This window comes from Nicotiana sylvestris, chromosome 12 (genome assembly GCF_000393655.2).
Source record: "Nicotiana sylvestris chromosome 12, ASM39365v2, whole genome shotgun sequence".
NCBI classification, from domain to species: Eukaryota; Viridiplantae; Streptophyta; class Magnoliopsida; order Solanales; family Solanaceae; genus Nicotiana; species Nicotiana sylvestris.
The window spans coordinates 147,108,808-147,134,324 of record NC_091068.1 but is presented as its reverse complement, the minus strand read 5'-3'; the positions used below and the strand labels follow the sequence as shown (position 1 = coordinate 147,134,324).

The 25,517-nt window shown below is 43.1% G+C and overlaps 1 protein-coding gene across 1 annotated transcript; it reads right to left on the bottom strand.

Moving 5' to 3' along the window:
* Positions 1–17,774: 17,774 nt before the first annotated feature.
* Positions 17,775–18,762, bottom strand: LOC138883909 (uncharacterized). Its single transcript, XM_070164627.1, has 2 exons — positions 18,706–18,762; positions 17,775–18,620 (listed from the first exon to the last, which is right to left on the bottom strand). The coding sequence occupies exons 1-2, from the start codon at positions 18,760–18,762 to the stop codon at positions 17,775–17,777; spliced, it is 903 nt and encodes a 300-aa protein (XP_070020728.1).
* Positions 18,763–25,517: the final 6,755 nt, after the last annotated feature.

Genomic DNA, 25,517 nt, shown 5'->3' with positions numbered 1-25,517 from the left:
AAGGGGAATAAATTAAGAATGTATGTAGACTATAAGGATTTCAATAAGGCATGTCCCAAGGACGCCTTCACTTTGCCCAACATCGATCGCACGATCGATGCCACGGTCGGCCATGAGATCCTCAGTTTTCTCGATGCCTACTCCGGGTACAACTAAATACGGATAAACCCGAATGATCAGGACGCTGGTGCTACTCAACGCCTAGTAAACCAGATGTTCGAGGAACAAATAGAAAAATCAATGGAGGTTTACATTGATGATATGTTGGTTAAGTCTCTACGAGTAGAGGACCATTTAAAACATTTACTAGAAGCCTTCAGCATATTGAAGAAGTATAATATGAAGCTAAACCCAGAGAAATGTATGTTTGGAGTTGGATCAGGTAAATTCCTTGGATTCATGGTATCCAACCGGGGAATCGAGATCAACCCCGACAAGATCATAGCCATTGAAGATATCACAGTTGTAGACAACATGAAGGTCGTGCAAAGATTAACCGAACGCATAGCCGCCCTAGGACAGTTCATCTCGAGGTCCTCTGATAAGAGCCACCAATTTTTCTCACTACTGAAGAAGAAGAAGAAGAATAACTTTCATGGACCCCGGAGTGCCAACGGGCCTTGGAGGAGCTCAAGCGGTATCTATCGAGACCACCGCTACTTCACACACTGAAGACACACGAACAACTATACCTCGACTTGGAAGTATCGGAGATAGCGGTTAGTGGAGTCCTGGTCCGGGAAAAGCAAGGTACCTAATTTCCAATTTACTATATTAGCAGGACTCTATGTGAGGCCGAAACTAGGTACTGATAAGTTAGGATTTTAAAGTGTTTATGTCCCTACTTGCCTATGCTCTGAGTATAAATTGATACAAAAACAGTCCCAAAATGCTCACAAGTTGTGCTTGATTGCAGGGTTGATTGACAAAGTGACGAGATGTCAAAAAATCAGCTCAAAAAGGAGTGAAACCTGCTCAAGTATCAAAGACCAAGAGAAGTAAAGAAAAAGGGGGCCTAGTGCGGACCGCGTAACAATGACCACGGCCACACTAGGGGGTTCATAGACTGGACATTTTTCGAGCCTAAGGTCACACGGCCACGGTAGGATTCACGCGGCCCACAGAGAAGCTTCGTGGCCGCACTCCTTCTTTGTGTGGTTCGCGTTCATAGGGTTCAGCAAAGGGGCAGTTGTCCTCATGCGGTCCGCGGTCACGTCTGCGCGGACCGCGCTAGTTGCCTTCGCGGTCGCAGTACACTCCCACATGGTCCGCATCCCCCAGTTCAAGTCATCAAATAACTGAAACCCAAGAGCCAGTACGGCCGCGGTCCATTTTATGCGGCCCGCACTGACCCCACAGGGGTATTTTTGTCCAGTTTTTCCAGCCTAGTATAAATAGAACATTTTACTATTTTTTAAAGGGGAGGTCAGATCTGAGAACATAAGAATAGCTACGCTTGGTGTTGTAGCCATTTTTGGCATATTTTCTCTCTATTAACAATAGATTATTGTAGTTTCTTCTTAGTAATTAATTAATATGTGTAGTTCTTTATCTATTTCTTCAGTTTCTTCTTTAATTATGTGTAGCTAAACCCATTAGCTAGGGTTGTGGCTCAACCTTAGTGTGGGTAATTAATGTGTTTTGCCATCTAAGGTTAGATTGACTATGGGTGTTTGTTATTTGGATTGATTTTATGATTTAATTTAGAATTGGTGGTTGCAAACACTGATTCAAGCTTTGTGGGTTTAACTCTTCTTGAGAAAGAGAGTTTATGACCTCAAAATTGACCCAACAAGGAATTGGGATGGACTCATGAGAAATGATAGTCCCAATTAACGGGTTAAATCTCGAGAGAGTAATCACCCTACTTGAACCCTAGTTGCTTGGTCTAATTTGCCAACCCAATTGGTCTCGAGAGAGTTAATTGGGTAAAATTATTCTCTCTACCGAGAGGTGTGAGAGTGGGTAAAATTTGTGCAACGGTTATAACATAACCCCCAAATAAGTCAATCGAACCTAAGTAACATCTACCTGTCAATTAGCCACCAAGGTAATGCCATAACCCTAGTGCTCTTCCTTCCCATTAATTACAACTTAGCAATATTCTCCTAGCATAATCTAGCTTTAATCCGTATTTTTATAATATTAGTTATAAATACAAAAACTCAAAAGATGATTGAAGTGACATTAGAAGCACAACCACAACTCTAGGCTAGACAGAAAATACAACTCCACTACTAGCTCCTTATGGAAATTCGATCCCGGACCTCTATTCGGGTAAAAGCTATTGCGATCCGCTCTTCCTACCATAGTGTAGTGTCGAGTCGGCAGCGATTAACTTTTTGGCGCCGTTGTTGGGGAGCTTACGGTGTTGACTATCTATTTAGTTAGTTTTGTGTTGTACTTCTCTTTCCTTCTTGTTTACTAATTTTGTTTGTGTCGATCAATCAGGTACAATGGCTCTTAATGCAAATGACCCTCTCGGTAATGTGATAGTGGGGGAGGAGGTAGAGGATCTAGAACCAGATGAGGTCTTACCTCAACTTCCACGGAGAGGTCGACATGTCAATGTAAATGCAAATGAGAACAACAATATTCTAGACCCTTCTCCGCCACCACCGAGAGTGGCTCCCAGAGTTTTACCAAATCAAGGATACGCCAGTGCTATTGTTCTTCCCCGAATCCGGGCGGGGAACTTCCAAATCACAAATGTTATGCTAACCTTGCTCGAGCAAAGAGGGTATTTCACGGGTGCCTCCGATCAAAATGCCTACAAGCACTTGAAGGGGTTCGTGGATACATGTTGAGGTAGCAAGCAGACCAACGTGTCCGAGGATGCATTGAGGTTGAGGCTTTTCCCGTTCTCTCTTCGGGGTAAAGCATTGGATTGGTTAGAAAGGCTCCCCAATCATTCTATCACAACATGGGATGAATTGGAGGACAAATTTATTTCCAAGTTCTTTTCTCCAAGTCATATGGCAGCTCTTCAGGATGAAATTCTAGCTTTCAAGCAAGAGCCAACAAAACCTTTGCACGAGATATGGGAAAGATATAGAACAATGGTGAAAGAGTTCCCTAATAACGACATGACCGAGGCTATGATTCAACAAACCTTTTATCGGGGCATCAACACCACGAATCAATGCATTGTGAACCAATTGGCTGGAGGGAACTTTATGAAACTTTCTTACCAAGAGGCATGTGATGTACTTGATGAAATGGCCGACACCTCTTCGGCATGGCAAAGCCGAGCAAATGTACCCCCAAGGTGACCCCACGGTCATCCATTTGCACAAGGAATTGCACGATCATGGCCAAGCCATCACCGAGCTTACAACAACTATGAATCAATTAGCAAAGGCGCAATTGCAACAAGTCCAAAACCCACGCCAAGTCAATGCAATGGAAGGTGTTTCTATGTTGAAAAGGAGACAAAGAGGACAACAATCTCAAGGTAATTGTGAACAATATGATAACAACAATGATGGTGGTGGTTATTCAAATGAGTGCTATGATGATCAAAGCGAAGAGGTCCAATATGTCAACAACTACCAAGGGAATAGAGGTAACTCATCCAACCAACAATGGCGTCCTCAAGGAAATTGGAGCAATCAACAACAAGGTTGAGGTAATTAGAATAACAACAACCAAAACAACAATTGGGGTAATCAAAGCAACCAAGGAAATTGGAATGGGAGTAACAATAATTGGGGCAACAACAACAATCAAGGAGGGTGGAACAATATCGGGAACCAAGGCAACCGGAGGCAAGGCTTTCAAAGGCCCCCCATGTACCAACAACCGAACAATCCACCCCCCTTTCCTTCTCAAGGTCCGAGTTCATCCGGAAGTGATATGGGGAGAATTGAAAGCATGTTCGAGCAAATGATGAAAAAAAAACAAGATTCCGAGGCCCAATTAGCTTTGCATAACACATCCATCCGGAACTTGGAGGTGCAATTAGGCCAAATCTCTCAAGCATTGAATACTCGTCCCAAGGGTGCACTACCAAGTGACACGGTGGTGAATCCGAAGGGTGGGAATAATAATCATGTGATGGCGGTTACAACAAGAAGTGGGAGAGGCGGTGATATGAATGCCTCAATGAAAAAGCAAGTTATGGATGAAGATGTTGAGTTGCGGGATGATGATGTACCTTTGATTGTTGATGATATGGTTAATCAAAATGCAAACAATGATGTGCGGATTGATATTAATGATGAGGCCGAGGTAGAGACTCAAGATGTCGTGAACTTGTCTAGGGAACACGTGATTGACATGCCCGAGCCGGTTGTACAAAAAGCCAAGGCACCTTTGCCTAGGCCACCTCCACCTTATCCTCAATGGTTAGCAAAGCAAAAGAGTTACAATCAATTCAAAAAATTCATTGACATGATGAAGACCCTCACAATTAATGTCCCTTTGGTTGAGGCACTTGAGCAATTGTTGGGGTATGCGAAGTTCATGAAAGATTTGGTTACAAAGAAGAGGTGGATAGAGTGTGAAACAATTAAGATGACCCATCAAGTGAATTCCATAGTGCATTCAATGGAACCCAAGCTTGAGGATCCCGGAGCTTTTACTATCCCTTGTACCATCGGAAGTGCAGATTTTGCAAAGGCTCTTTGTGACTTGGGGGCTAGTATTAATTTGATGCCGTAATCGGTCTTCAAGACTTTGGGAATTGGGTAACCTTGACCTACCTCAATGAGACTTCAAATGGCGGATCGATAGATGAAGCGACCCTTGGGCATAATCGATGATGTTCTTGTCTGTGTTGATAAATTCATATTGCCGGTTGACTTTGTCATATTAGATTGTGAGATGGATTTTGAAGTGCCGATTATTCTTGGAAGACCTTTCCTAGGTACGGGGAAGACATTAGTTGATGTTGAAGCGGGTGAGTTGACATTCCGAGTGGGAGATGAGAAGGTGGTATTCCATGTTTGCAAATCAATGAGACAACCAAATAGCACGGAGATGTGTTCTTTTGTGGACATTGTCACAGCCGTGATAGCGGATGACACAAGTTCCATGATCAATGTTGAAGAGCCTCTTGAGGCCGTGGTTCTTAACATGGATGTCAATGATGATGCTAGTGGAGTGGAGTGCTTGAATGCATTGCATGGTATGGGTTCATATTCTTATGAGTCTAGAAGGCTATCTTTGGATCTTGAAAATCGCAAAACTCCACCAACGAAGCCATCGATTGAGGAGCCACCGGTGTTGGAGTTGAAACCACTTCCTCCACACCTCAGGTATGAATTCTTGGGTTCAAATTCTACTTTACCTGTCATTCTTTCCTCTTACCTTACTAACATGCAGGTTAAGGCCACCTTGGCAGTTCTTCAAAGGCGAAAGAGGGCAATCAGATGGACTCTAGCTGATATTCGGGGTATAAGCCCTGCCTTTTGCATGCATAAAATTAAATTGGAGGAGGATGCGAGGCCTTCACTTGAGCATTAAAGAAGACTAAATGAGGCTATGCAAGAAGTAGTAAAGAAAGAGGTTATCAAGTGGCTTGACGCAGGTGTGGTTTATCCCATTTTTGACAGTTCATGGACTTCTCTGGTGCAATGTGTACCGAAAAAAGGTGGAATGATTGTGGTGACCAACGACAACAATGAGCTTATTCTGAATCGGACAGTGACGGGTTGGAGAGTTTGCATGGATTACCGGAAGCTGAACAAGGTGACTAGAAAAGATCATTTCCCATTGCCTTTCCTTGACCAAATGCTTGATCGTCTTGTGGGCCGGGCTTTCTATTATTTTTTGGATGGTTACTCGGGGTACAATCAAATTCTCATTGCCCTGGAGGACCAAGAAAAGACGACTTTCACATGTCCTTATGGCACATTCGCTTTCTCCATAATGCCATTCGGATTATGTAATGCTCTGGCGACCTTCTAACGTTGCATGATGGCTATTTTCACCGACATGGTGGAGGATATCTTGGAGATCTTCATGGATGATTTTAGCGTGGTTGGGGATTATTTTGAGGAGTGCTTGGTAAACTTGGATAGAGTGTTGGCCCGGTGTGAAGATACCAACCTTGTTCTAAACTAGGAAAAGTGCCATTTTATGGTAATAGAGGGTATAGTGTTGGGTCATAAGATCTTGAAGCGAGGAATTGAAGTTGATAAGGCCAAGATCGAGGTTATTTCAAGGCTTCCTCCCCCTACTTCTGTCAAAGGAGTGAGGAGTTTTCTTGGGCATGCGGGTTTCTATCGAAGGTTCATCAAAGATTTTTCTAAGGTAGTTAACCCGTTGTGTAAATTGCTAGATAAAGATGCCAAGTTTGTTTTTGATGAGAAATGCATGGAGGCTTTTGAGCTCCTTAAACAAAAGTTGACCACTACCCCCATCATCACCGCACCAAATTGGAGCTTACCATTCGAGCTCATGTTTGACGCAAGTGACGTTGCGGTGGGGGCGGTTTTAGGCCAAAGGATCAACAAGATGTTCCACCCGATGTACTACTCAAGCAAGACCATGAATGAGGCTCAAAGGAACTACACAGTCACCGAAAAAGAGTTGTTGGCTATTGTTTTTGCTATGGAAAAGTTTTGTCCTTACCTTATGGGGGCTAAAGTTATTGTGCACACCGACCATGCCTCCCTTAGGTATTTGATAACCAAGAAAGATTCAAAGGCAAGATTGATGAGATGGGTTCTTCTCCTTCAAGAGTTTGATTTAGAAATTATTGACCGGAAGGGTAGCGAGAATCAAGTGGCGGACCACTTATCCCGTTTGGAGGAGGAGGAGGCCTTGTGACGGCCTTGAGATCAATGATACATTTCCTGACGAGCAACCCCTTGCGGTGTCAATGAGTGGAATACCGTGGTTCGCCGATATTGCAAACTATCTTGTTACCGGAATCATCCCGTGTGAGCTCTCTTCTAACCAAAGGAAGAAGCTCAAATGGGATAGCTTGGATTATTATTGGTACGAGCCCTATTTTTTTAAGATTTACACCGATAGTGTGATTCGACGATGTGTCCCGGAAGAGGCGCAATTGGGTATTTTGGAAGCTTGCCATTCCTCACCCTATGGTGGCCATCATAGCGGGGCGAGAACGGCTTCTAAAGTGCTTAGTTGCGGATTTTATTAGCCTACTTTGTTTAAAGATGCCGGTGATGTGGTCAAAAGATGTGATGAATGCCAACGAGCCGGTGGAATTTCAAAAAGGGATGAAATGTCCCTCAATACAATTCTCGAGGTAGACATTTTTAATGTTTGGGGCATCGACTTCATGGGTCCTTTCGTTAGCTCTTGTGGAAACACTTACATTCTGATGGTGGTAGATTATGTCTTCAAGTGGGTTGAAGTCGTGGCTTTGCCCAACAATGAAGCCCAGAGTGTTGTGGCATTTCTTAAAAAGAGTATCTTCACGAGGTTTGGCACTCCCCGTGGTATCATTAGTGACAGGGGATCTCACTTTTGCAACAAAGCTTTTGATTCATTGCTAGCCAAGTATGGAGTTAATCACAAAGTAACCACCCCCTATCATCCTCAAGCTAGCCATCAAGTGGAAGTCTCCAACCGAGAAATTAAGAGTATCTTGTCTAAAACTGTAAATGCAAATAGGACCGATTGGTCGAAAAAATTGAATGATGCTCTTTGGGCCTATCGGACAGCTTACAAGACTCCGATTGGTATATCCCCATACCGGTTGGTGTTTGGGAAAGCTTGCCATCTTTCGGTGGAATTGGAGCACAAGGCTATGTGGGCCTTGAGGAAGTTGAACTTAGAATGGGATGTTGCTGCAAATCTGAGGGTTGAACAACTTAATGAGCTCGATGAGTTTAGATTTCATGCATACTCCAGCTTGTCCTTGTATAAGGACAAAATGAAGTACATTCACGACAAATATGCTCGGGGCAAGGAGTTCAAAGTTGGGGATATAGTTCTCTTGTTTAATTCCCGGTTACGTCTGTTTCCGGGTAAGCTCAAGTCAAAGTGGAGTGGGCCATTTGAAGTTGTGTTCGTGACCCCGTTTGGTGCCCTTGATCTTAAAAACAAAAATGGTGAAGTCTTCAGAGTCAATAGTCACCGGGTCAAGCATTATCTCAGAAAGTTCGATGGCAGCGACGTAGTGGCGCTTCTTCATCTAAAGTGATGTGGTGGTAACATGCGTCGTGCCGCGACGTTAAATCAGGCGCTTCTTGGGAGGCAACCCATGTGTAGCTTAGGATTTTTTAGCTAACTGTTTATGAGATGTTGCAGGGATTGCGTTGAAACAGTGCAAAACAAAGTTGGAAAATGGCATAGTCTCTGAAGATTGCCAGCGCGGCCGTGGTGCATTTTGTGCGGTCCGCGCTGGCATGAGTCAAAAGAGGGACTCTATGAAGTTCTTCACCGTGGCCGCGGTCAAGTTAGTGCGGTCCGCTGTGGACTGACGCGGCCGCGGTACATGTCTGTGCGGTCCGCGTAGGCTTCATCACGAGGGGTCACACAAATAAACCCAGCGCGGTCCGCGGTCACTTTTGTGCGGCCGCGCTGGTAGGTGAGTACGGGTCCTACTGGGGCTTTATAAATAGAGACCAAGGGTCTCATTTTACCTTTTTTGCAAATTGGAAACCCAGAACCCTAATTCTACTGTTCATCCTCGTCCAAAACTGAGATTCTTGCTTGTGTGGATATATTGCATTCATTCTTCATAATCCTGGTAACATTTCATGAATTTTCGATTATTACTCTTTTATTTTTATTTTTATTTTAATTGCTTGCCAGTAATCTGTAACTTCTTTGCCTTTACAGTTGTCTTTGAATTATTAGTCTAGGGTAGCTTCCATGTTAGTTTGAAATAACTAAGGATTGCGTACATGAGTAGGGACATGTAGGGGTAAAAGGTTGAACAAAAATAGAACAAAAGCATGCAATCCCTAGTTTACTCACTGAACCTAACCCAGTGCGGCCCGTGGTCACCTTAGCGCGGTCCGCGGTGCCCTAACGCGGTCCGCGATGCTTGAATGACTGAGGAACAACTTGTATCCAGTGCGGCTTTAGTAACGTTTTTGCGGTCCGCGCTGGCCCACCGCGACCGCGAACCCATTTTGTGCAGACCGCGGTGTGAGATTCAGAGAAGACCCTTCCTGGGGTTTTGATCTGTGCGGCCCACGGTCGCCTTAGCACGGTCCGTGGTGCCTCCAATGTGGCCTCATTCCTAATGGCGCGGTCTGCGGTGCCTGGTTCTGCAGCAGTGTCTGCAACTTTCATTTTGCTTCTGCAATTTTAATTCAGTCACATGTTTCACTGCCTATGCTTCAACTAACAATGTTAGATGTGTTTGTTTGCAGACAATGGTAAAACAATGAGGAAGAGGTGCTAAACAACCCGGCCGAGGTGAATCCTCCCGGGGAGGAAAAGGGAAACAAGTTAAACTCACTTCCCGACCTAAACTGAAAAAAAGGAAACAAATTGCTATAGACGACCAATCGGGGAGTGAGTACGTACCATCCCAGGACTTCTCTTCTGATTCAGGGCCAGCTACTGCAGTCCTGGCTTCACATACTGCCCAAGCCTCACAATGTATATATTCTGAGTCGTCTGATAGCTAAGCAGCAGGCAGTGGTAAATACTCCACCTCCCACACAGCTTTAGTATCTGGGGAGAGTGCAGAAGGTGGGACTAATAGTGATAATAAGGTACCGAGCAATGGGGTGCCCCATATTGGAGGTGTTGAGAGAACTAGAAAACCTGAAGTTTGGGAAGATCGGTTTGTCAGCCAGGTGGCGTTCCACAAATTTAGAGAATGGTGGCCGGCACGGAAGTTGATACTTGAGAGGAGCTTTATTGACAAAGACCTTCTACCCCTAAACCCCAATGTGCATAGACAGTTCTAGGCTCGAGTGGGTTGGGAGTTCTTTAAAGACAATTATTTGAAGGCAAATGAGCATATGGTCAAGGAGTTTTACAGCAATGTGGCCCATATCATGAAAGGCACTAAAGTGACGAAAGTGAGAAAGAAAAATGTGGTTTTCACTGGGAAGGCGTTGAATGAGTATTTGGGGTTCATTAACGAAGATGAGTCCCTGTACAATGAAAAGTTAGCAATGGGCGAGGAGGTTCATCCGTGGTTAGCTTCATACCTGGCAATCACGGGTACGGTTCCAGAATGGCTACAAGCAGGGACCAAAATACTTTGGAGAACTTTCAACTTCGAGGCTAGAGGGTGGTTGACCTTTGTATGCATTCGGCTCGACCCGACCACTCATGATCAGACTATTCCACTTGCCCGGGCGGTTCTTATTGCTTTTATTATGGCAGGTTACCCTATCAATGTGGGAAATGTGATGTCCCTCACCATTTTTGCAGTCGGGGTTGAGCATGACCAGAACTACCCTTTTCCCAGCACCCTTACTATGTATTTCCGGGACTTGGAGGTGAAGAAGAGACCATTTGACGTCAAGGTAAAACCTATGGCTCCATTTTCCTGGTACAGTTTGAAGGGGCCAGACAACCCCAAAGACAAAGGTTACAATCCGCCTTCCTCTATTCCAGCTGGCCAGTCTGAGGAGCCAGTGGCAGTAGTGTCTTCGGTTGAGCCCCCCACAGAGCCTTCCACCATGCCTACGGTCACCACTGATGATGATTTGCCTCCATGACCCTCCTCCTTTGCTGGCCCCAGTACTTTAATTGACACGGGGGTCCCTTCTTCCCGGACTCATCCTTTCACGGAGCAGCAGTTGAGCCGGACACTAGCTAGTTTGAACAAATGGATGTCAGCTGCGACATCTAAGTTGTCTACATTGTCTGCTACAGTTGAGGTCCATTCAGCACCTTCCACTACTCAGTTTCCTCAGTCTATTGAGGATACACTACAGAAGCTCCTGGAAAATCAGGAGAAGATTATGAGGACTCAGGACGCCTTGACTATGGCGGTAGATTCACATGGCAAGGCTTTGAGGGAACTTGCCAAGAAGCACAAGAAGATGAGGAAGTCAAGGGCGTCCAAGGAATCGGTAAGAGTGCTACGGATTGATGTGGACAGGCTATTGGCAGACCAGATGCCTTTAGACTTGTTATTTGGGGATCCAGCCCCAACAGCAGCACCAGTGCCACAGCCACGGCAGGAGCAGGAGCAGGCACCCAGGCCCCCAAGGAAGAAGAGGAAGCTCCCCAGTTCAGTTGGTGCAGTTATTGAGCTACCAGACCCACAAGAGACCCTCTCTAGTAATGCACCTATCAGTTAGCCGGTTCAGGAGCAGGCCCCAGTCCCAGCAGCTGAGCAGCAGGAGATCGGGAACCATTCTGAGGTTCCCATACATACAGAGGGCTTGGGGACCACTGATGATCCCATACAGACGGACCAGGCCTAGGGAGATCCTATATCCTTTTTGTTGTTTTGATATTTATTTGATAGTTGGCATTGGAACAATGCAAGCTTTTACTCGTGGGGGTGCGCCCTACCTTTTCTGGATGACTGTATATATATAGATTCTTAGTTTATTTTTATTGATTTTGTATTTTTTTTACTTTGGGGTGTATATAACTTTACATTTCTGTATATATTCATCCCCTGTTGTATATTCTACTCCCCTATTGTACATATTCGTTCTATTTTCTAATTTTGCTAAATTTTCATTTTTAGCTTTGTAGTTAGGCTCGTAGCCGCTTGTTTTGATTTTGGCGTTTCCAATAAGCCCTTGGTTTTCTTAATGCCATGGTTCTTTCCAAGGGTGGAGTATTGTGCGAACTGGGTGGCTCTTCCCAATGATAGATGGCGTGACAACCTTCTTAAGGGTTTGAGTCCGTTTCTTTGATTTTTCTTTTGTTTTTGATAAGCGTAGTTAAAAGAACCTCAAGCAAGGTTTCACTTGGGCCTAACACATTTGCCTTTGATCCTATGGTCAAAGACATAATGTTGTGTTCAGGATGGTGAAAGTCGTGGCTTTGAGACTCTTGCGTTGACCAAACGATCATCGTGTGGTCTTTTTGGACCATTGTGCGTTTAAATCATAACTAAGGTCGTTGTGGGCCCTCGACTCGATGTCTTTAGCAAATCCCTAGCATGTGTGGTGAGGAATTGAAATTTGAGTCCAAGTCCCGAGCCAATGGTCTAAAACTTGCCCTGAATGTCTGTTGAGGCGAAATCCTAGGTGAAATTTGACTTGAGAAATGATTATAGGCTCTCCTTGATCCAAATGCTAAGTTGAACAATTTCATAGCCTTCCAATGAAATAATCTCTAGTTAACCCTTTTGAGCCTTAAACCTGTTTCTTTCAAGAACTAATGCTACAAGCCTATACCCGTTCTAAACGATTACCCTCTCTTGGCACCCAAATCTTCCCTTGAGTAATGGCAAAAATCTAAGTTTGGGGGGAGAGACAAGAAAGGAAGCAAAGCAGTAAGGTACAAAAGAAAGAAAAGAAGGCAATGAAAAAGCAAGAAAAGAAAAAGGACAAAAAGAAAGTCCCATGTGAACAAGAATAAAAAGGGATTCAAGGAAAACAAAAGTGAAAAAAAAAAGAGATGTGGAGAAAGTAGAAAAAGGAGAAAAGTTTTGAATTGTATAAGAAAGAGTGACAATGTGTCTCTCTAACCCTTTGTGAAGAAGTGAAATCCTCAAAAAGAGCCAAGAAAGTTGTGCCGAAATGAATCAAAAGAAGTGCTTAAGGGAAGATTGAACCCACGTGAATAAAAATATGTCCTACCCTTGCCAAAAAGCCTTCAAAATGACTCCACAAAATCCCTATTTGATCTCAAGTTGAAGGGAGCCTACATTAGTGGATACTTAAATAAGGGGCAAGCATATGGTACTTAGAGCCAAACTTGTGACCTTCCTTTTTGAGAGAGATGAGTGAAATTTCATTTGCTTCGATTTGTGTGTCAATATTTAAAAGGTGAGGTTCGCTTAGGGAGAGTTGAGGATGTGAGAGTTTGGGTTCCACAATGACCAAAGTAAGTGAGAAAAGCTCTTTGATAAAATGTGTCAACTCTTGATGCTCTTGTGTCGCACTTGATCCATAGTTTTCAAAACTTTAAATGTGTTAATGATGCATTCATATTGAGGGCAATTGTTAGTCACAATTGATGCTTGCTGAGGTTATTTTAGGATAGCTGGAATCACTGGGATGTTCCTTTAAGGGGCGGGTCTTATTTTGTTTGTTTGTGGACAAGCAAAGGTTTAAGTTTGGGGGAGTTGATACTTTAGGATTTTAAAGTGTTTATGTCCCTACTTGCCTATGCTCTGAGTATAAATTGATACAAAAACAATCCCAAAATGCTCACAAGTTGGGCTTGATTGCATGATTGGTTGACAAAGTGACAAGATGTCAAAAAATCAGCTCAAAAAGGAGTGAAACCTGCTCAAGTATCAAAGACCAAGAGAAGTGAAGAAAAAGGGGGCCTAGTGCAGACCGCATAACAATGACCGCGGCCGCACTAGGGGGTTCAGAGACTGGACATTTTTCAAGCCTAAGGTCACGCAGCTGCGGTAGGATTCACGCCGCCCGCGGAGAAGCTTCGCGGCCGCACTCCTTTTTTGTGTGGTCCGCGTTCATAGGGTTCATCAAAGGGGCAGTTTTCCTCATGCGGTACGCGGTCACGTCTGTGTGGACCGCGCCAGTTACCTTCGCGGCCACGGTATACTCCCACGCGGTCTGCATCCCCCAGTTCAAGTTATCAAACAACTGAAACCCAAGAGCCAGTGCGGCCGCGGTCCATTTTATGCAGCCCGCACTAACCCCACAGGGGTATTTTTGTCCAATTTTTCCAGCCTAGTGTAAATAGAACATTTTACTATTTTTTTAAAGGGGAGGTCAGATTTGAGAACAGGAAAATAGCTACGCTTGGTGTTGTAGCCATTTTTGGCATATTTGCTCTCCATTAACAATAGATTATTGTAGTTTCTTCTTAGTAATTAATTAATATGTGTAGTTCTTCATCTATTTCTTCAGTTTCTTCTTTAATTATATGTAGCTAAACCCATTAGCTAGGGTTGTGGCTCAACCTTAATGTGGGTAATTGATGGGTGTTTCCATCTAGGGTTAGATTGACTATGGGTGTTTGTTATTTGGATTGATTTTATGATTTAATTTAGAATTGGTGGTTGCAAACACTTATTCAAGCTTTGTGGGTTTCTCTTCTTGAGAAAGAGAGTTTATGACCTCAAAATTGACCCAACAAGGAATTGAGATGGACTCATGAGAAATGATAGTCCCAATTAACGGGTTAAATCTCGAGAGAGTAATCACCCTACTTGAACCCTAGTTGCTTGGTCTAATTTGCCAACCCAATTGGTCTCGAGAAAGTCAATTGGGTAAAATCATTCTCTCTACCGAGATGTGTGAGAGTGGGTAAAATTTGTGCAATGGTTATAACATAACCCCCAAACAAGTCAATCGAACCTAAGTAACATCTACCTGTCAATAGCCACCAAGGTAATGCCACAACCCTAGTGCTCTTCCTTCCCATTAATTACAACTTAGCAATATTCTCCTAGCATAATCTAGCTTTAATCCGTAGTTTTATAATATTAGTTATAAATACAAAAACTCAAAAGATGATTGAAGTGACATTAGAAGCACAACCACAACTCTAGGCTAGATAGAAAATACAACTCCACTACTAGCTCCTTGTGGAAATTTGATCCCGGACCTCTATTAGGGTAAAAGCTATTGCAATCCACTCTTCTTACCATAGTGTAGTGTCGAGTCGGTAGCGATCATGTACCCTCACCTAGAAAAATTGGTGCTCACTTTGCTAAGTGCCCCTAGGAAGCTGAAACCATATTTTCAGTGTCAACCTATATGTGTTGTGTCTACTTACCCATTGCGAAATATAATGCATAAACCTGAGCTCTCAGGGAGATTGGCCAAATGGTTCGTGGAAATCAGCGGGTACGATATTGAATATAGACCCCGAACATCCATTAAATCTAAAATTTTGACAGATTTCGTGGCGGACTTTACGCCGGCCCTAATACTCGAGGTCGAAAAAGAGTTGTTGGTAAACTTAGGACTGTGAAATTTACTAACAATGTAATTAGATAATTTATTAGGACTGTAAAATTGACTAACAACGAGGCTGAATATGAGTCCATGATTGCTGGTCTTGAACTAGCCAAAAGCTTGGGGGCGGAGATGATCGAAGCAAAGTGCGAATCCCTCCTCGTGGTGAACCAAGTTAATGGGACATTCGAGGTCAAAGAACGGATGCAAAGGTATCTGGCTAATTTGGAAGTAACATTACATCGGTTCAGAGAGTGGATTTTGCAACACGTACCTCAGGATCAAAATAGTGAGGTCGATGCCTTTGCTAACTTAGGATCGTCGGTCGAGGACGACGAGTTCAACTCGTGGGCAGTAATACAACTCATGAGATCGGTAGTGGAAGAAGGCCATGTCGAGATAAACTCAACAAGCCTAACTTGGGACAGGAGAAACAAATATATAGAATATCTGAAGACCAGAAAGTTGCCCTCGAATCCAAAAGAATCGAGAGCCCTTCGTATGAAAGCAGCCTAGTTTAGTTTATCTGAAGACGGAACCTTATTCAGAAGAACATTCGATGGCTCGCTCGCAATATGTCTAGGGCTAGGAGATACCGAGTACATTCTGAGCCACAAAGGCACTTGTGGAAACCATTCAGGCACTGAATCATTGGTTCAAAAAATAATCAAAGTCGGCTACTACTGGATCGATATGGAAAAGGACGCAAAGGAGTTCATACAAAAATGTGATGAATGTCAAAGATATGCTCCGATGATCCATCAACCCAGGGAGCTGCTGCATTCACTTTTGTCACCATGGCCATTCATGAAGTGTGGAATGGACATCGTTGGCCCCTTTCCATGGGCACCTGGTAAGGCTCAATTTATATTGTTTATGACTAACTATTTTTCTAAGTGGGTGAAAGCCCAGGCATACGAGAAGGTCAGGGAGAAGGAAGTCATGGATTTCATTTAGGACCACATTATATGCCGGTTGAGAATATCGAGCGAGATCATGTGCGACAACGGGAAACAATTCATCGGCAGCAAAGTAAGCAAGTTTCTCGAAGACCATAAGATCAAAAGGATCTTATCAATACCCTATCACCCTAGTGGGAACGGACAAGCAGAATCGGCCAACAAAACCATACTCCAAAACCTCAAAAATAGGTTAACCAACGCCAAAGGAAAATGGAAAGAAATCCTGACCGAAGTCCTATAGGCATAACGTACGACCTCGCAGTCTAGTATGAGGGACACCCCGTTCACACTGGTTTACGGCGCCGAAGCTCTAATACCGATCGAAGTTGGGGAACCAAGTATCAGATTCTGATATGCAACCAAGGAATCGAACGACGAGGCCATGAGTACCAGCCTTGATCTATTAGATGAAAGGCGTGACATCGCCTTTATCCGATTGGCAGCCCAAAAGCAGCGAATCAAGAGGTATTACAATCGAAGAGCCAACCTTCGACATTTCAATGTTGGGACTTGGTGTTAAGAAAGGTCACGATAAGCACTCAGAACCCGAATAAAGAGAAGTTGGGACTGAACTGGGAAGGTCCTTATCAAGTTGGGATTGATCTGGTAAGGGATCGTACAAACTCAGCACAATGAAAGGTGAGCAACTACCAAACAACTGGAACATAACTCACTTGAGACGATATTACTGTTAAGGTATGACCCCACTCATTCTTTATACTTATTTACATTTTGAACTAACACTTGAAGGTACCCAATCAGGAACGATACAATTTTTAGGCCTGAAAGCACGCGTTGCACTCTTTTTCTCTTGAACCGATTTTGTCCCAAGTGGGTTTTCCAGCAAGGTTTTTAACGAGGCAACAATGGATCATGCTAACTTATAATCGAAGGCCGATCATGAATCAGTGTCAAAGATTGCAACAACAGTATCTGAGGCTTCTCTATGATCAACCTCGAACACTAGGGGGCATTACCCGCGAATAACGACTTTAGCAAGAAAAAAACTTTGTGATTGAATGGCCTCGGCTCGATCGATAGGATTTACTGTAAGGGCCAAACGGTCAAATGAACCATACCCGCATAGACACTCAAGCCCTGGAACAAAACTTGTACACATGTGTAACTATTACGCACAAGAATAAAAAAAGTCTCTACCTTGTGGATAAATAACTTGTCCTTTAAAAAATTCTTTTTAAGGAATTTCCTACATCTGATCCTCTAAAGGTATTGATCCCAAGGGCCGCCTTAATTTGAATTCAAATGATCACTCCCACTCGGGGATTGTCGTCCAAAGACAAACTCGAACATCCTGGGCTATCAGAGCCCGTAGGCACAAGACCTATTAGGTAGCTCCCGAACTTTAAAGGCTACGGACATCCCCATTTGGGGACTGTTATCATAGGCAAGCCCGGATAACTCGAGATAACAATCCCACTAGGAAACACCCAAACTAAAAAAGCTACATCCATATTAAAATGGCTCGGAGACGTCCGAGTCTCGTAACAAAAAACAAGGCCTTCAAAATTTCTTAACCGGTTCTAAAGACTATCCTCGGAAAAATTATAAGTACTTTAGGGAAAAATTTCCGGTCATACCGAACCCCCGCGATGCCTTAAACAAAATAATGTCAAAGGCAAGGCCTGTTCGAACCCCCGAACATGACCTAACTATTTCATGCTAAGGCATTTCGATCTTGCAAAAATATATAATCAACCAAAGGAAAACAACACTCAGAGATTGTCAAAGGGAAAAAATAGCCTTGTATTATATATAGTATTTACAAAGGCCAAACAACCTTGACAAAAAGCACACAAATACAAAAATATAAAAAATAAAGGAAAAATGTACAAGGCATTTAAACGGACTGGTCTTCACCGGAGCCCGCCTTGTGTCCATGGGCTTTAGGGTATCCTCCATCCGCGGATCCGCTCAAACCCTTGGAGCCTTCATCATCCTCGGGATAAGCCAACTTCTCGGCCTCGGCTTCGAGCCCCTTATCACTCTCAATTTCAACCGACAAGTCAAAACCCCAAGCATGAATTTTCTCGAGGGCCTCCCTTCGGGATTGCTGCTTTGCATGCTCGATGATATCCTTCGATCGATCCTGGGCCGCCTTGGAATCGACCTTATATTGGGCCACCATCTCGTCAGCATCGGCTTTAGCAACTACGGCGACCGACTTGGCCGTTTCAAGCTCCTTGTCCAGAGTTTCTCGATCAAAGACGGCCGAAATTAGCTGAGACTGGAGCTCCTCAATATTTTTGGCCTGCACCACGGCCTTTTTCTTTGTCACCTGATGCTGGACCTCAGTCGAAGCCAATTGTGCCCGGGTAGTTTCCTTTTTTGAGGCCAAGCGATCCATTTTGCTTTTCCATTCCTCCGCATTGACTTTTATCACGTCCATCTCTGCCTGAAGCTGGTCGATCTGATCAAGATTCTGTTGGACCTGTGGGTTCGGAGTGTTAGTCACCGAGTTTAGCTGATCATCACTAACCTCAAAGACTTTTACCTTTTCCACTAGGTCAGTGTTCTCCTTCCGAGCCACCTCTAGCTCAACTCGTAGGCTCTTGGCCTCCCCTTCACGTTGCTCGCTGAGAAGCTTGTAAGCATCTCTCTTCTCAGTCAGCCCTCTAACCTCGGCCTCAAACTGGTTCAACTCATCCCGATATTGGAGAAAAGTCTCATGATGAAGCACTGAGGCCTACAGACACAAAGAAAAATGTTATGATTATCTATAGATTAATCTAAGTAGAAATCAAAAGTAATCAAGAGGTATATAAAGTTACTTGGTTTAATGCCTGTTGTACTTCATTGAACAGGCAGGGCGCGTCCCCCTCGTTCATCTTGACTTGATCTTCCTCGGTCACCAGACACCAAAGATAGTTGGCCACCCCCACGGGGGTTGAGAGGACCCTAGCATCCTCCGAAATGGAGATGATGATCGATCATTTTCGATCAGGATCCACACTCGGAGCTGGAAACCAGTTGATTAGTTTTGGATTTGAGGAAGGTCCGCTTGTTCCTGAAGATGGACTCTTCTTCGGCACCTCCAAGTCACCTAATCCGATGACGTCCTATGTGGTGGTAGAATCCACGCCGTCAAAAAAGCTGTTGGGTCTTCCACTCCTTGGGCCCCCTTGTCGGGACGTTCTTTCACCATCTGAGCCTCGTTATACATGGACTTAGTGAACGAAGGCGACTCAGAGATGTCTATCATACCGAGTGCATCCTTCAGGGCATTGCCCATAACCCGGAAAGCCTTGGCACAGTCCCCTCATTGGCCTCCCTAACTTGAGGCAAATCAGCTTCGCCCCTCTCTAGTTAGGAAGCCTCGGCCATGTCCTCTTCGTCGGCCTCCCTAAATTGGGACAATTCGGCATCGCCTCTCTCTGGTTCGGAGGCCCCTTGCTACTCGAGCTGCGACGACTCACAGGCCACCAGATCAAATTCTTATTCTTCTTTGGACTCATCCCTCAGCCGATAGAGTGAGCCCAATGATGGAAATCGGGCGCTGGTTCTTTCTTTGGATTTGCACACCAACTTTCTCCTTGGTTTCTTCTTTTCCGAGTTCGAAGAACTCGGAGCCCTTTTCCTTTTCTTCTCATCACCCTATCTCGGAGCAGAAGACTCGGAGGGGAGGTCCTCGTTACCAGATGGAGGCCTCAATATGACATCCTTGGACAAACCTGCAAAAGGAGACAAAATAAGTGAGAACTTAGCAATACAAAAGTAACCCAAATATCACCCACTCGGGAAAGGAATCTCACCATGAGAACGGGCCTCCCAATGGCCCTTTGAGAGTTCGCACCATGTACGCTCAGAATATTTCTTTTGTAACAATATGCGCTCGACCCATTCCTTGAATCAAAGGATTGCATTCGGGACCCGAGCGGCAGCTGCACCACCGTAAAGCACCGATAAGAAGGAAGGAAAAAAGAGTGAAATAAAATCTTGAAAACAAAATTTTACTTATGTATTATATTCCACTTCTCGGGGAACGGCATGAACTCAACTGGGATAAAGTTCGAGGTCCTTACTCGGACAAAACGGCCTTGCTAGCCTCGATCCCGATTTTTATCGATACTCGAGAATGGGGCTTACTATCCCGATGCGCGAGCTTGATCAGTCCCCTCCCCCTGAAAGAGTCAGAGACTGTATAGGCACATGAGGTAATCGATGGTGAACGAGCATCCATTGATCTTGCTCATGAATAACCGAAGAAGGATTACGATCCTCCAGAATGAAGGATGAATTTGACCGAGGCATACCTCGTATCTTCTGCAAAAATCGATGATGACCGGATCCAGTGGGCCCAGCATAAAGGGATAAGTGTAAACATTTAAGTATCCCTACGTGGGTGGTGATATTTTCATCTGGTCCGGGAACCACCACGTGCTTGTCAACCCAATTGCGATCATTTTTTACCGTGGGGAGGACTTCTTCAGTGATCAAGCATACGTATCTCGAGACCTCCTCACGTCGTCCTAGTATTGAGGAAGGTTTTTCAACCTTGAAATCGGTGGTTACCGAGTATCCACCAAAGATGAACATTGTCAAAGAGGATTCTGCTACTGGTTTCGATAGCAGTACACGGAACGGTCCCCTCGGTAGCTGGTCACGAGGTAGAAGGAGTTTCTTTTTGGGGAACGGTTTTTGAAGTCTTGGCCATTTCTTTTAAAATAGAGGAAAATAGAGGAAAAAGGAAGTTAAAGAAGTACACAAGATGGTTTGGGGTGAAGACGAACACAAGTTCATACAAAAAATCTAAAAAAACAGGATATAATTGCCAGAAAGTATAGAGATCTCTAAGGAACAAGGATAGAGGATTTGGATGTAAAGTTTGAATAAACAAAGAAGGGAGTATTTATAGTCTTTCGATGACAGTTCGCATCCAGGAGTGGTCGACTGGAAACTGATGAGCATTTAATGCCATTAAAACTTGATTGACGAGACGTTTCGTTCACTTTGTCATTTCTGACGCGGGATATCGAAGTGAGAATCGAAAGCTCATGTCTTTTCTCGTCATCTACTCTCCGAAAAATGAGGGGACTATCTGTAGATAGGTAAAACTGGTCATGTAGTACATCCCGATCTCCGACATGATAACCAAGCTTGAGATATGGTTACTCGGGGCCTAGACCGAGGTAGAGATCTCATCAATTCTGAGTCCGGACCATAATGCCTACCCTCGAGGATATCGAGGTCATGAATCGGGATCGGTCCTGGCCTCATTCAACTTCGAAGAACATTGTTAGGTAGTCAAGCTTGGCCAACAGAAGGTCATGTTATCCGTGACCAACCAAATATCACGACGGAGATACCGGCATATATCGACGTGGGATTGGCAATCAGTTAATTAGGGGATTTTTACCTTTTATAAAGTTGTACCTAATATAGGACTCTCCCTACTATATAAAGGGAGTCTGATTACTTGTAAAAGATATTGTAACACGCATTCCAAAGCATACAATGTACTATTTTCTCTTTAAGCTCTTATTCAACTGTGCCTTGATACCGATCGAAGTGCATCCTGTTCAAGGGTAGCTAACCACATCAAGACTGTAACTGTTCAATTCTTGTGGTTTGAATTCATTTCATCATTGTTTATTTCATTTTAAATTTGATTTATCGCTTTGCGTCAAATTAATCCACATATCCTTAAAATCACTTACAAATTCAATTGTAATCCGATTTTGAGGATAAACAACATGTCTTTGATCTCTTAATGAATATTCCAAGAGTTTTATGCAATCTCGAATATCGTATATTTGATCTCTTTGTTCATATTTCGAGAGTTTTTGGAATTTTTGAGATAGTTTTATCATTTAGTATTCAAAATTCATTGATCTAACTAATACGGATTTGTATATGTATATATGTTTATCAAAAAAGATAAAACGCTTCATATCGAAAGATTCTCTATTTTAATGTCCAAGAATACAAACTCAGAATTAGTATGAATTAAGGATGAACGAAATCCAATCACCTCGTTTTAACACCCCTAAGCGATTAATCATCTCTGATAATTGGAAAAAGTATGTTTTCAACTTTCGGACTCAATTTTGACATACTAGTTTGTTTCTCCTATTATATGGGTGGATAGAAAGATGTGAGAGTCTCTCTCTCTAAAACTCTTACACTTCAGCCCTGTTTCCTTCATCAAACATCTCATATTCAACAATAACAACCCTCCTAATTAATCACTAGCCATGAATACTTCTACACAACAACTTGCCTGTAGCAGCGATATTAATGAACCACCCGACATTAGAACTATGCAAATCAATGACAAAAACCAATTTAATCCTTCAACATCTTTTCTTCAAGCATTAATTTCTAATAAACACCAAACAATAACTCCCCATATCCAGCAGTGTTCTAACCACACTTTTGACCTCGAAGATGAGAGTCTTTCAACCAACCAAGATGAAGACATTTTTATCCCTATCACTACGGAAGATAAATGTCGTCTATATCTGTCATGGCAATACTCAGTAATTATTAAGGTATTTGGTAGGAAAATAACACTACACACTAAGCTGCTTGCACTATGGAATCCAACTGAGGATCTACCTTTAATAGATTTGGGCTCGGACTTTTTCCTAATCAAATTTCAAAAGGAGGAAAATATGTTTAAAGCACTGCATGAAGCTCCATAGTTTGTATTAAACCATTTCTTGTATGTCCGCAAATGGGAACCTAAATTCACTGCATCATCTACACAACTTACATACTTAGCTATATGGGTTCGTCTACCTGAGCTTCCTATGGATTTTTATGACGAGCAAATTCTACAAAAGGTAGGCTCGAAATTGGGACAACTACTAAAGGTTGATGCCTCTACTTCCTCTACCACTAGGGGAAAGTATGCTCGTATATGTATTGAAGTGCCCCTAGAGAAGCCAAAACACATCTGTGTATAGGACATCATACTCAGATGCTACTCTACGAGGGGCTTAATTTACTATGCACAAAATGTGAGAGGTTTGGACATGCAAATGTCAACTGTTACTACATAACACACCAACCTCTATATCCAAATTCTAGTTCCCTTCTACTTCATCTAATCCAGAAACAGGCCAGAAATCTGAATGGAAAACTGTAAATTTTCCATAGAAACCTCTACCACGCTACAACACCAACCGCCACCAAATCAGCAATAGGGCGGCGCGGGAGGCGGCAAGGACAGGGCAACATCCAGGTAAGTCTATTATATCTATTTGGCCTTCTGAGGCCCATCAACCATTAAATAAAGACCCTTATAATAAGAACTTTGCTAATAAATTTAATGAATTAGTGGACCTGAATAAACTAAACGACACTCATATGGACATGGACACAAACAAAACCACAAGCCCAATGAGATAGACCAAAACTAAAACCCAAATCTGATTTAGTATGAGACAAAGCCATTAATCATTGGCAGTCCATTTCCTCCAATCACACACAATCTACCTCTACTCATACGAAATTACCATCTCTTACACCTCTAATAGGAATTACACATCAGAGCACGCCTAGCCCTCTACATACGCCACCTAAGGAACCCCACATAGAGCACCAGTAGAACAACAACTCTAACCAATCCACAATTCACAACTCTGCTTCTTCACATGACACTAATATTACACCTGGAATGCACGTTGATAGCAGAAAACCTAATTTTCATGCTACAGTTCCCTACGTCCATCACCAACCTAGCCAACTTCATTTCCCATGCAAACTAAATCATTACCCCTATGTGACCTTCATCGAGAAGTATTTCATAACTCACAAGACCTATTTCCTACTTCTACAAATACCATACCTTCATCTAACAACTCAACTTTGCTTCCTTCTTTCACAGAAAGCAACCATGCAAAGACCAACTTTCCCAGCAAACTCAAACCAAACTTATATGAGAAATCTAGACAATAACCATTTCTTCCATCTTCCTAGATTGACCATGCAAGGTCCATAGTTCCCACACATCACCACCCCACTAGTTTATACCTCTTAACAGAACACGATGGACCTCCCACTTCAATCGTGGTTCGAGATGGGTTTACAGGATTATGCACTAGTATTCACCATGGAACTCAACAATCAAGAAGTTGTTCCCCTCCTCCAAAATCCGACAACACTCAAACACCATTCCTACTAGAGCACCAACCATCAACTTCGAATCCTCAACAGTGGACATACCCAATGCCTCCTCCAATTCCAGTGCTCAACTCAATAACAAATCTACTGCCTTTTTATCCTCCACATCACATGGGGCAGATCTATGCACCATGGTTCCAGCACCTTAACTCCTTCAATCCACTATCTCCATATTCCAATCCCAACAGTCCACTAGATATACTGACACCTCAAGAAAGTCCACCACATACTCCATCTCCATCTCCTAACGCACTAGATATAGAAACAAGACAAGAGTTAGCTCATATTCTAGTGGAGCTAAGGGAGATAAGGACGGAGTTCTTATGGTTAAAAGGAATCCAGCTTTACAACCTCAAGGAACAGTACAAAAAAAGTTCATTCTGAAGTGTCCTCCAGAAATGATCACATGCAGCCTAAACTTTCGAGTCACAAACAATCGAGAGGCGGGAAAGTACTCAATGGTGATCATTCTTACATTTCATCCACCTTCTCTAGTCTTGGATCCTCAGAATCAGATGACAACCTATATTGTCAATCCTCTGATTCCAACTCCTCTAGCGACAATACCTCACTCTAGTATTATCAATTTTATAGTATGGAATTGTAGTGGTTCTCATAATCTAGAGTTTAGGCGACATTTTAGGTCCTTATTAGATAATCATAGACCAACTCTAGTAATCCTTCTAGAAACACATATGCAAGATCATGAGAGGCTTCGTGAGGATTTTGGTTTCACAAACATGGCCCAGGTATTTTCTAATGGACTCATTGGAGGGCTAGTTGTGCTATGGCATGAGACTCTCATTAATGTGAAAGAACTGAGGATGTCTGAGCAAGTGATACACTGCCTCGTCCAAGTACGTCACACTACACCTAAATGGATCTTATTTGCCATATATGCTAGTAATTTTTATCATCTACGTACAAATCTTTGGGAAAACTTAATGCAAATACATGATACTTATAATACTCTCTGGCTAATAGGAGGCGATTTCAATGACATTTTATATGCACGAGAAAAATATAGCAGACTACCTATTAGTGTTAATAGAGTAGACAGATTTACAAACTGCATTAATTACTGTAAGTTAATAGACCTAGGTTTTAGGGGTAGTCGCTTTACGTGGACTAATAAACGTAAAAATGGTCACACTATACTTGAAAGGCTTGATCATTTTTTGGCCAACTATGAGTGGCTAAACATGTATCCTGAGGCTACGATACAACACGTACCTAGAACATATTCTGATCACTGCCCTCTATTAATAACCTTAGAACCAAGAAGAAATATTAATAGGAAAATTTTTCGATTTGAAACTATGTGGGTGTCACACCCCTAATTTCCTCAACTAGTACAACAAACATAGGCTGAGCATCAGCCTCTCATGGAAACAACAACAAAAATTCAGGAAGTACTCACAAATTGGAATCACTTGATATTTGGAAATATTTTTAC

Excerpts from the sequence above, each read along its gene's own strand:
- LOC138883909 (XM_070164627.1), bottom strand. The coding sequence starts at position 18,762 with ATGAACGAGGGGGACGCGCCCTGCCTGTTCAATGAAGTACAACAGGCA. Across the intron at positions 18,621-18,705 it reads TACAACAGGCATTAAACCAA|GCCTCAGTGCTTCATCATGA; the intron begins GTAACTTTATAT and ends TTGTGTCTGTAG.